Here is a 12,282-nt window from a genome sequence, read left to right as displayed (position 1 = left end):
TTGCTATAAAACACACACACACACTTCTTTTTCAAGTTTCTTAAACATTATTGTATGATGTCATCTCTGGCCAAGAATATTTCAGCTATTAAACTGTGAGATTAAGTGCCAGAAATATGAACCATTCATCATTAACTGGTGCTAAAATATATTAAGAAGAATGTAAAATTTTGGTTTATGGTTAAATTGTTATTATTTACATGGCACATTATGAAAGCTAAAGGTAAGCTGAATAAAAATAATGGATACAGATAAAATAATTGTGTCATTTTGTAACTAAAGAAATGATTGTGTGACTAGTTTGCTAATTAATCAAACATTTATTTTTGGTTTAATTTCATCTTTCACAGGCATTGGAAGATGTACACCTGAAAACCCAGCCTATACTCAAAGAAGCTTTGGTCATTATTGATAAATTCTTTACAGTCATCTTTCTTTTTGAAATGTTACTTAAGTGGTTAGCATTTGGTTTCAAAAAATACTTTACTAATGCTTGGTGCTGGCTGGATTTTGTTATAGTCTTGGTAAGCGGGTGATGATAATTTTTGTCTTATGAGCAAAGTTGTATAGTTGAGTTCTTCTTTTAAATCACTAAAAATTAGAGTTAATATGTATATTATTTATTCTTTTAATAGGAAATTATTCAAATTGTTTCAAATAGATAAACTTCTTACTTGAAAAGTATCATAATATTGGGATTTTTGAAGCCTTATGACTATCAGTGCTAATATATATATATATATTAGGGTGGGCCTCAAAATCAAAAGGATCCTTTATGTACCCCATAATCTTTGTACAATCTACAATATATGTAAGAGTTCACCTTCCTTGGAAAACATTTATAGGTCGCCCAATGCTATTATTTATATCACAATGTAAGACTATTGGGTCATTGTAAACAGAAATAAATAAAATCATCCTGAAATGCACTGAAACTTTATTCACATTAAATATGAAGGTAAATACAAATAACAGATCATCAGAAATATTAAACAAGTTAATTTTCTTTTTAATTGAATATACAATTTAGTTTTCAAAAACTTTCATTGAACTTTCTCCAACTAGTAGCATTTTTTTAGCATTTGGAAATTTCTTCCAGTGCTCTGCGACAACTTGCAGCAGATATTGCTTTTGCTTTTCATTTTTGGTGATGGAGCACTTGAAATCTTGTATGAGCTTAACTCCTCTCTTAACTGAATCATTTACTACCTTGAGGGTTTTGGCAAACTGTTTGGCATGTTGATATTCTTCATTTTATTTCCAATAAGTTGGATTAACTAATGTTAGGAAATTAAGAGAAATGTCTAGAATATTAAATAAATTTTAAGTATTAATCATCACAAAATCTTCCAAGTTTAGTTTTTTCAACATCTCTTGAGTCCAGTTTCACTCGATGGTGTTGTTTGTCATTTACTCATTTTCCAAGAGCTTCCACCATCTTCTTCTTTATTCTGTTGTCAATTTTAGCATCAAAGGCTAGGGGAATTAATTCTTCACTTAGGTACCATAAATGCCAGCAGAAAGTTACTCTAGCAGCTACTGAAATTCCATCATTTATGGTGCTATTTTTCACATGAGTCTTAAAAAAACTGAGATAATTTCCTGGAGCTGCAATTGGATTCGAACTTAAAATTCAAGTCCTTGTGTAGAGCAAAGAGGCAAATATGCTGAGATCTCTGAGTGACTTCTCCTTTCTTTCGGTCCATTGAAACTGACTTCTGAACATTCACACTTTCATGGAATAATGAATCTTGGCCATCCACCTAGCCCAGTGCATTGCTCATGGATACATGAATCTCAAATACCACATGGTAGCTTGTCCGCTAGAAAAATTATTATTAGTTCTGACAATTTGCAATTGTTATCTCTTGGTTGTTGACTAGACAAGAGCTCCTTCTTGGCAAACTTAAGAACGTCCAATCTGAGTGTGTTATGAGTCTTCAGTATTGCAGAACATATCTGGTCACTCATAGCGTTTTTGATCAATGCTGGACCACTTATGATGGAATCCTTTGAAAAGACCAATTTCTGGGCCTCCTGATGCTCCTAGACAGTGCATAAAAAACATCTTTTAGAATTATTTCATATACGTGATGCCTACATGCAAGGTGAAGGAGATTTCTTCTAAGTTAAATTTTGATTAAATGGCAAGCACCAGCCAGATGACAGGTATTAGAAGCTGTTGTATTAAGACTCATTGCTTTGACTTTGTCTTGAATGTTCCTGTCACTTAGTGTTTTCATGACAGCTTCACTTGCTGCTTTTCCAGATTCACTGTGCAACTTTGGCACTCCAAGCAGCTAATCGACTTTATACCCTGACACTAAAATTGCCAACCTGTCTACTTATTTTTCCCCAGTGATGCTGGCAATATTTTACTATCCCAGTGTACAGTTAGCACTTTGATACAACCTACTTACATTGTAGGTAGGTATGCAACTATCGTAAAAGTTCTTTACAAAAATACAACTAGTGGATGATTCTTTTAAATTTGAGATGAAAGGTCCTATAAGAATGTAGTTTTTGAAAAATAAGATACTTAGTTTGATATTTTCTAAAGCAGTGTTTTTCTTGTGCCTTTCTTTTTTTTCTTTTTACATGTTGACTATCCAACATGCAAAGTAATTTTTATTTTTAGATTAAAAATACTTTTATGCATCAGAGAATTTGCAAATTTCACAAGCAAAATCCTTATAATGTTCCGATAGTTATGAAACGTTTTTTAAGAAAAAACTATATTCAGTCTGTTATTTTCACTAACGAATATCTGTATGGGTTTGGTTAATTTGATTGATTTTATAACCAACATAAAAAATTTGGAAATAAATGTAAATTATACCTTTTTTGTTCTGGAATGAATACAGATTATAACATGAAAACATAAATGTTTAGACTAAATTGCTTAAATCTCATAACATTATACATTTATATATATTTATTATATTGACCTTTCAGCCATGCCTGGCTAACAATACATAAATCACAATGACACAGCGCACCTGCACTCCTGTTACTGTATCCAGTAACATAAAACTGACCTTTAGTTTCTAAAAAAGTGACCTGTCTTAGTTGTGTTTTTGTGGACTTGTATTTTGTAAAATACAGTCACATTTCAATTATTATACATTATATATATTTATAGATTATTACTATTTGCAAATAACTTCTTAAACTTATTCTTCTTAAAAAATAGGACAGTAAATAAACAAGTGAAGCAAACAATTATCTCTTCTAGTTCAGACTTTTGTACTTGTTTGCTGCTTATCATAGGTTGCTAAGCCTTATCAAACTTTTCACGTGGAAAATGTGAAATGAAATAATTTTTTTAGGTTGTATGTATACATTTGAATAACAAACAAATCATAAATTACTATATCGATACCATAGAACTCAATTATAATTTATCAGTTGTAGTAACAAGGCTGTATTTGGGTCTAAAAGAAATATAAAATTTTGAGCAGAGTAAAAACTCAACTTACCTCTATGCCGTCTTGTATCGAAAGAAATATATAACGACTTTATATTTGAAAATGGCTGAGAAAGCCACTAGGGAACATTCTGAGCTTTCAATTGGTTATTCACAAGTCATATATAGAAGTAAGTGTATATAAGGGACTGTTTCCAAAAATGGAAAGAGGTAAGCCAGGCCACTGTGTTTGATTCAGTAATGAGAGATATCTCATCAAAAAGAAAAGATATGAGGTTCTAATTTTATATTCTAGCTTGTCAATATCGGTAATTTGAGTTCCTAATTTGTACAAAACTATAAAATTTGTATTTTGACATCACAAACATCTAATCTGAACCAGTGCTGCATTCAACATACTACGTGACACACAAAAATTGATGTTTAGGTGTGTTTTTTTAATATTTTCTTTTAAATTAAGAAATTAAGTGATGTATAATACTAAAAGTTGAATTATAATCTACAATTTGATACCAAACTTGATGACATAAGTATATAAAATAGTAGTTCAATAAAATTTTAAATGCAAGTCAACAAACACGATGATTGGCGTTTGACATGTGACCCATGTGGAAAGGGTTAAATGGCACATTTGAAGGGTTGAATTGATCCTTGACATTATGAGCCACTTCTTTTCGGTTAACAATTCTGCTTCTTCTGATTGATGACCTATTCATTTTAAAGTGTGATACATTGTGCCTTAGACTTTGCACTGTCACTGCTGGCAAATATGTTACATCTCAGTCACTGTATTAACATTTTGGAGTTTGAGGGGTTCATTACTCTCCTCTTCATAGGTTCCTTCAGATGAGGACATAAACTCAGTTGAGGCTTAGCAACCAAATTTGTTTTTTTGCCTTTATTGACGATGGCATCTTTTTATTTGTAAGTTTTCATTCCAGGGAATGTTGCTCTTTTTTTTGTCAGTACACAATCTACTCCAGCCATGTATCCCTTTCTTTCACCATGCTGATCAATCAAGAACATACGATCATCTTCTATCTTAATAAGCTTCATAGCATTAGCATGAGCAATGTCAAAAAGACTGTCAAGTTTCTCTTGAAAAGGACTCATTTTTCATCTGAGTTGTAGTCTTTCATGTTGAGTTATTTTTTATTTTTTTCCTTGAGTTAATTATTTTCTCTAACTTTTCAAGGGCAATGTGCTCTGTAGTTGTTGGTATGCAAGCCATATCCCATAGCTGAATTATCTCCCCGATGGTACACTTTGCACTATCCCTCATACTCATCTTCAGTGTCATATAATTGTGAAAGAATACAGACAAAACTTGGTGACATGCCTGTTATTTTTCATTAATTGGTCTCACAATCCAGATCTTGGTACACTTTTGTGTTTGAGTTGTACATGATAATGAAGCAATATTTTCAGCATCCTCCTTATTAAAAGAAGTGAATGAAATAAGTAAGTAACTTCACAAAACAATGCCACAACAAAATCTAAAACCCTTGTACATGCACTTGTCTTTATATAAATGCTGCAAGTCAAAAAGAGAATGCTGTGAATTTATTACTTTAAATATATTCTCAGTTCTTTTTCATTTAAATTATACATTTATTAATGTTCTAAATATTTAGTAATGACAGCAGTAAGCTCACAAAAGTTTTATTGGCTTGAGTGATGCTTAAATGTTAGTCAATCTAATTCAAGTTTGGCATAAATTATCTTTAAATTATTTCAAACAAAATTAAAGGGTACCATATCAAATTCAGTGAGTTTCAATTTTTACTGATGATTTTGGGACCACCCTAATATATATTATATATAATCCCAATTTTGTTTTTTATCTATAGATAGATAGATAATGTAATTGTCATATTAAAGTAATATGAACTTTTTTTTTCTATATTAAACATATTTTATAGTTGTATGAAATGTTTATATAAATGTTCATTGCATAATCAGAGTTTCATTTAGATTTGTATGAAAATCTCCATTGCTCACAGATAGCAAAATTGAAAACTATACTTCATTTAGATTATTTAGAAACACTGGAAGCTCACCATTAGTAGCTCAACTAAGGATATAAGAATAAGAACCTTAAGCAAAATTTTATAACATGTTTTTTACAATAATTATCTTTGATGGAAGGGGGGATCTCAAGTGGCACTGTCACTGTGTATACACATATGCACGCACACTTGCTATTAATGTAAGAAAATAATGCAAGTTCTATTGGTCTTTTCTAAAGATGCACTATGTAAAACTTTCTTGACACTATAGCATAAAAATGTGTTGCAGTGAAAACCAAATAGTTGCAGTGTTTTGTATTGGTCACTAATCTCAGACATCAAATTCACTCTCCCTAAAAACATTCAAATCCATAGCTTTTTTAAATGAAACTCTGATTGTAAGGTTAAGATTAAATGAAACAAAATGTGGTCACCTGTTCTATTTTAATGTGGAGTACCAGTTCTTGGCTGAAGAAAGTAGCCTTTTAACCCTTCACCTTTATCCCAGTCCTGTCCCAAGCACCTGCAACAAACTAATCCCTCTGGGTCTTCTTTTTTCATTTTGCTTCCTGTCTGCTGCCACTCCTACTTCACCCAACACATCTCAGGTGTCCATGTTTAATCTGGCTGTTGGTTTAGCAGGCTATGACAACATTCCTGCATTTAAAACAATGCGAACCCTACGAGCACTTCGCCCCCTTCGGGCCATGTCACGGCTGGAGGGGATGAGAGTAAGTAGTTTTGACACTCTTTTGATTGATGTCTGTTGCCTGCAGCAAGTATGTAGTCAGTAAGGGGTCAACTAGTGTTTTACCAGATTGCACCGTACCTATATTCTAATTAACGAAAGATGAAAATTGTGTAGCAGGACCAAACACACAAAAAGTTGGCTTTCTATGTTGACGTCATTAATGAATCACTGCCATAGCTATTGTGCTTGTTTGTTTGTGGATTTGGTGTGGCCTTGGTGAAGTCCGTTCATCTAGCTGTTGACCATACCCTTTGTTCAGGGATGAAAGTCTTATGTCAGTCTTGCTTTTGCCACATAAACAACCTGCTTTCTTAAATCAAATGCAGACGTAACTTTAGCCTAATTATATACCATAAGCTTCATTCTCAAACTATTTATAAAGCATATTTTTTCTTGGTAACTTTATAATTAGCTCTTAAACTTTTTTTTTCTTGAGTAAGCATTCTCTTCCTAACTGACACGAAGCAGTTGTTTTGTGGCATATGGCAGGATGGAATCTATTACATTTGGGGCTTAAGGTGTTCCCACTTTGTGCCTCACAATAGAGACTATTAGAGTAAGTACCAGTAAAAGGCTTTAAAGAAGGTGACTTTCTACCCTGCTAGGTTTCTGTGATCAATCTTATAGCTACAACAGCAGGGGTGGGAAAAATCCAAGCCTTCAAGACTATGCGAACTCTGCGTGCTCTGCGACCTTTGAGAGCTCTTTCACGCTCTCAAGGAATGAGGGTAAGTTTTCTTGTCATTCAGGTAGGATTTGCCCCAAACATGTGGAATTGTACTGGTGTTCTGATGGATTTTAGATACACAGTAATTGTGTTTGAATATGTTATTAATGATCATGAAATTATAGTATTAGTTGTTATTTAAACTGATTCCTTTTGTTTGGGGTAAAATGAAGTGCCTAAAAGTGTTTGTTTGCACTAACACATACAAGATCTCTTTCTAAATTTGATAAATATTTCATGTACAAAGACTTGCAAAGTTATTTTATTTCACATTTGATAGCTTTTGTTTCTATTTGAAAAGTAATTTCTCTAAAAAGTTAAATATAGATAGAAAAACAAAAACTTTTAATTAAAATGTAATCAGCTTTTATCGATGTTTTATTTTATCTGCAGCTTTAAGAGTATCTTAAAAGTAATTTAAAAAATATTTATTTCCAATATTAGATGCCTGACAATTTAGGAATATATTTTAATTTCTGAATGAGTTAGTTTTGTTTTTCTTGCATGCTGTTTTATTTTTGTTTCATTTCAGATGGTTTTTATTTGATCAGAAGCATAGTTTTACTTTGAGCAAAGTTTTTGCATCTGAAATACTGTACTCAACTTTTCATGTTATGGGATAAGGTAAGCATTTTCATTTGGTTTTAAGTAGGCCATTGGTACTTCTTATACATATGTGAGGTAAGCCAACTTGCTACTTTTGTGCTGTTCTGTGTTGCATGACTGTGGAAGTTGCATGTAGTTTTAGGTAATAGCCATAGAAACATAAAATTAGTAACAGCTTAACCAAAAGTAAATATTTTTACATATCTGTATTATTTTTCTTTTCAAGAATGACAAATATTAACTTAAAACAAACCAGCTGTACATGTTGGAGAAAGCTTCTCTGGGTATATGTAAACACACATTGTATCAAGGCAAATTAAACAGAAATAACAAATAAAGACTTAATTTAAAATAAATATAATTTGTTAATTTATTAATTATAGTAATTATAATTGTACATAGAGATACTAATTCTAGGAATGTAAAATTGTGGAAGCAACTGTTTAATTTATTTTTGTGCTTCTATAATTTTAATTACTATATTTAAGTTTATATTTTCAGGTAAGCTTTCATTATTTTATATTAAATCATTATTTGTTACTTGGATTTAATTTACCTTCATACAGTGACAGCTGTTTTAGCAAGCAAAGAGTAAATTGTTGAAGGAAATCCATTTCTGAACAAAGTTTTTTCACTTAGTTCCCTATAAAAACTAATTTTGAATGATTTTACAGTTGATAAAGGAAATAAATCTACAAAGTGCATGCAAGTTTACATATTAAATTTGGTGATTATTTTGAAATGAAACTTGGCTATTTTTTAGTATTATTTAAGATGGTGCAATAAAATCAAAGTATCAGGAATCTATGATTTTTTAAATAAAAATGTTAATTATCAATTATTAAAGCTAAATCATTGCTTTTTTCACTTGCAATAAATAAATTTGCAGCCTTCATTCTGCTTTGATTTATACTGAAACAGATCCTCTCACTTTAGTTGTTGAACACATGAAATTTGTGATCGAAACAAATCATAGAACCAATGATAGTCTCAAGATGTCTCACAGAAGTATCTTATAAATCCATGTTCTTCAAGTGAGGTCATATAAGTTGATTTTAGACGTGAGTGAAAGAATATGGAGTAGCATAGGTACATTTATTTTTCATTAATACCATTTATTGTAAATACTGCTTAGGAACAAGTCACATGGGGATCATGGGATTTTCTTTAAATGTTGTGACCCTGTATGCTTTTTACCAACTGTTATGTGTCTTAGGTTACAGTACAATATGAGATTAAAATATTAAGGCCTCTTTCCTTTGCAGTTACTTATTTAGTATTCATCTGATGAATTAGCTTGCAAGTAAAGTTTATTTGTATTGCTACATGTGATATAGTATTTCATCAATATTTATATTTAAAACACATATAAGTATATGTAAAATATTTGCAATTTGTCCACAAATAATGTGTTTGTGGTGACAAATATAATAATTGTTTGACCTCTAGTTCACTTTGTTTAACTTATGTGGTTGCTGTGGTATTATGCTTCCCTATATGACACCATATTTATGAGATAGTTAAAGCTAAGTTACTATTATATACAGCATGAAAAACCATCTTTTGCAGGAATTAATTGACTCTTATTTTAAATTAAGTTTCTCATTGATACTTTTGTGTTGTTTTACAGTCCAATATGAATACATAGCCTCATTTTGTTTTCATGCTTAATTAAATTCAGTTAAAATTTTAGAATTTTTATGTACGTAACCTGTTTTAAAAACATATACAAGAATATTTCAAAATACAAAAATATTAACAGCTGAGGAAAAACCCTTATCTAAGAAATGAGCTTGTTTCCTCTATTGGAAAATATATTTGACACAGATTTGCTACATGCCAAAATGTTTTTGGTAATAAGTTAGAAATTGATCAAAGCTGTTTTATAGTTTATTTTTAAATAAGTTTCCTTTGAAAGCTAAAACTGAGTAAACTGTACCCAGTGTGTCATCACAATGTACTATTAACAGAAATTTCAGACTATAGATGTAAGCAAATTGTATGCCATTCAGTTTTGAAATTCCTGAAACAGTAATTTTGTGTATTTATAGCTTGCAAAGACAAAGAATGAAGCTATTGTTTAAGAGATGCTAAATGAGTTTCCGGATTTAATCTTTTGGTCTTTGTTGAAAGTTGCAGCTCTAAAACGTTTAGCTTTATTTAAAATACTTTGTACCTTTTATAGCCATAGCACAGAACTTAATCTAGCTTTAGCCAAATTTTGATTTTAATTGTATGTGGCAAGACTTCCAATATGCTAGCACTAATATACCACATTATTGGCCTGTTTTAAGAACTGCTTGCTACTATCAACTAGTATCTAAAACTATCAGTGAAATTACTGTTCATCAAGTTCTAGTTTCTCTAAATACAACCTTTCTTTTCCGTTAAAAGTTTCTCCCTGGTAAGGCCTGAACTCTTTTTTTTTCCCTCTTTTTTTAAAACTCTTCTCCTGCATGTGATATAGCTTGTATATGTACAAAATTAAATGGTTAATAAAGTGGTTCAAGTCCATTTAAAAACAATTTAGCAGTTAACTAGTGTTAATTTCTCAGTTGGTTTCTATTGCTATTTTATGCATGAATGGGATATTATGATTGATGTACTATAAACTTTTTTTTATAAGCACATATTTTTATCTTTGTCTTTGTTTGACTTGACTTCTAACTATGTTATTGCTCATTTGCATTTGTTTAAAACGTTCATGGTACTAAATTTAAATACATAGTACATGATTTGATCTCTTTATTGATCATGTAATTCAAAATATGTTTGGAAGTTTCTAAAGCTCCATATTTAATATATTATTTTGTAATTGATTGTAAATCCTGTAGAAAATTTTCTAAAATTTGTGGTAAGAATTGTTGATGGACATTCAGTTATGTATACAAGCATTAGAAATGTAGTATATATAAGAGAAAATGTGTGGCTTGTAAAGTGTCATACAGTTCTATGCTGTATCTGTATTAAATTTGTATTTCATAAAAACTACTTTGAAGCTTTATGTATTTAAGATTTATTGGCCATGTTCTTTTCATACTGCCTATTAGCTTTCAGTGTTCCTTACTTTATACTTTGAATTTTTGATTCAGTTATTGTATTTCATTGTAATATATTTTATTAAACTGCTAAAAAGTATAGTAATCACTAATAAAGCAGGAGTGAATCTTTCTTCTGAAATAAAAACTTTCAACCAGAATGCATAAAAATATTTACTATACTGAATTTTTAATGAACATTCAACATTTTTTAACATTAGATCTTTAGAAGAACAAGTTTTGTTCTATGTTTAATGTGTTTTGTGTAATTGGTTTCCAATTAAAGAAAATTGCATAAATATATAGTAAATTTTATATAATAAAATAATTATTACTTCCCTAATTTCTTTGATCTAATTTATTCTTTATATATCTACAAAAACTGAAGAGTGACGTATGATTTATTCTGTTGCCAGGTGGTTGTAAACGCTCTAATCCAAGCCATCCCTGCCATTTTCAATGTATTGCTGGTCTGCTTAATTTTCTGGCTCATTTTTTCTATCATGGGAGTTCAAACATTTGGTGGGAAGTTCTATCATTGTGTAGATGCCAATGGAACCAGAGTTAATAGTTCCTATGTACCCACAGAAGCTGCTTGTAAAACAAAGAATCTATCCTGGGAAAATCCAATGATCAATTTTGACAATGTACTCAATGCTTATCTTTCACTTTTTCAAGTGGTAAGTTAAAGCAATTTAACTTTCCCTAAACTATGGTATTATTCTATTAATTATATGTAACAGGTGGATGGTAAGCATAGTCGTTGGGTTCAGCACAGAATCTACCAACTTAAGGAATTTATGTGTGGAATAAATAACTCACTTAGAGACAGTCATAATACAAACACAAAGTAATTTTTACTAAAAGCTATTAATCAGTTCCTCAACATCAAAGCTTCCAAAATTATCAAACTCTTCATTTTGAATACTGATATTTTCGTTAATCAAACATTCTACTATGTTCTTTAATATGGATACAAAATTGAATAGATTATCTATTAAAGTAATACAAGAAATTTCTTCAGTCATAGTTATTACTACATAAGTGTGACAGCAAATATTCCAATAAATATATTAGCAATTTAAAGATATCTTTTACTAGCCTTATTAAATCTTCAATACAATTAACGTTTTTCATTTTTATTTCTTCAGATATTATAAATTATTAAAGTGAAACACTGTTAGATTACATCAGAGACAGCATTACTCACAAAGAGTTTATGCAGAGTTTGTAATACAGCCATTATAATAGATCCACTGGTCTGTCTGGATCAGCTGGAGCAAGATGACTCGAGAGTTGAAAGTACGACGTTTTATACACAATTTTTCTGTGTCTAAGATTTCTTAGTAAGTCCAGTGGATCTATTCTGCATGTAAATCCTTTAATTTAATAGGTATAAGTGGAATCTTCCACTAACCACAACCATATATATATATATATGAAAGGATAATAATAAAAATACTCTCTTTAAGAGTTCCATGAAAAGATTGATCCATTAAAGAGACCAACATTCACGAGCAAAAGCAATATGTCTCCACCATGTGATTCCAACATGGCCAATTTTGCCAACAGAAAAACACAGAAAAATCAAAAACTGTCCATATCATTGCTTGGGAACCTGTAAAAAAAGTATCTTTGTACCAAATCCCACGTACAGTGGCTGAAATACAGCAGAGTAATTGTCAAAAAATCCTAAAATTATGCTTTTTGTTGCACCTTGACCC

At 30.7% G+C, this 12,282-nt stretch overlaps 1 protein-coding gene across 5 annotated transcripts in view; it reads left to right on the top strand.

The window, feature by feature from the left end:
* The window catches only part of LOC106461102 (sodium channel protein para-like), a 229,094-nt gene extending 218,032 nt beyond the window's left edge, over nt 1–11,062 (top strand). Inside the window, exons 23-26 of one of the 5 annotated variants that reach the window (XR_002610925.1) lie at nt 351–524; nt 6,793–6,915; nt 7,447–7,538; nt 10,975–11,062. Coding sequence is in view for 2 of the 5 variants with exons in the window: in XM_022387985.1 (XP_022243693.1) it covers nt 351–524; nt 6,793–6,915; nt 7,447–7,461 (312 nt within the window). In the remaining 3 variants the exon portion in view is untranslated. Of the gene's footprint in view, nt 1–350; nt 525–6,792; nt 6,916–7,446; nt 10,863–10,974 lie in introns of those variants that run through there. The other 4 variants (XR_002610923.1, XR_002610924.1, XM_022387985.1 and 1 more) reach the window with 4 other exon arrangements.
* The last annotated feature ends 1,220 nt before the right edge of the window (nt 11,063–12,282 follow it).

This window comes from Limulus polyphemus, unplaced genomic scaffold (assembly GCF_000517525.1).
Source record: "Limulus polyphemus unplaced genomic scaffold, Limulus_polyphemus-2.1.2 Scaffold898, whole genome shotgun sequence".
In the NCBI taxonomy this organism is placed as follows: domain Eukaryota; kingdom Metazoa; phylum Arthropoda; class Merostomata; order Xiphosura; family Limulidae; genus Limulus; species Limulus polyphemus.
This window is presented reverse-complemented; position numbering and strand designations above follow the sequence as displayed.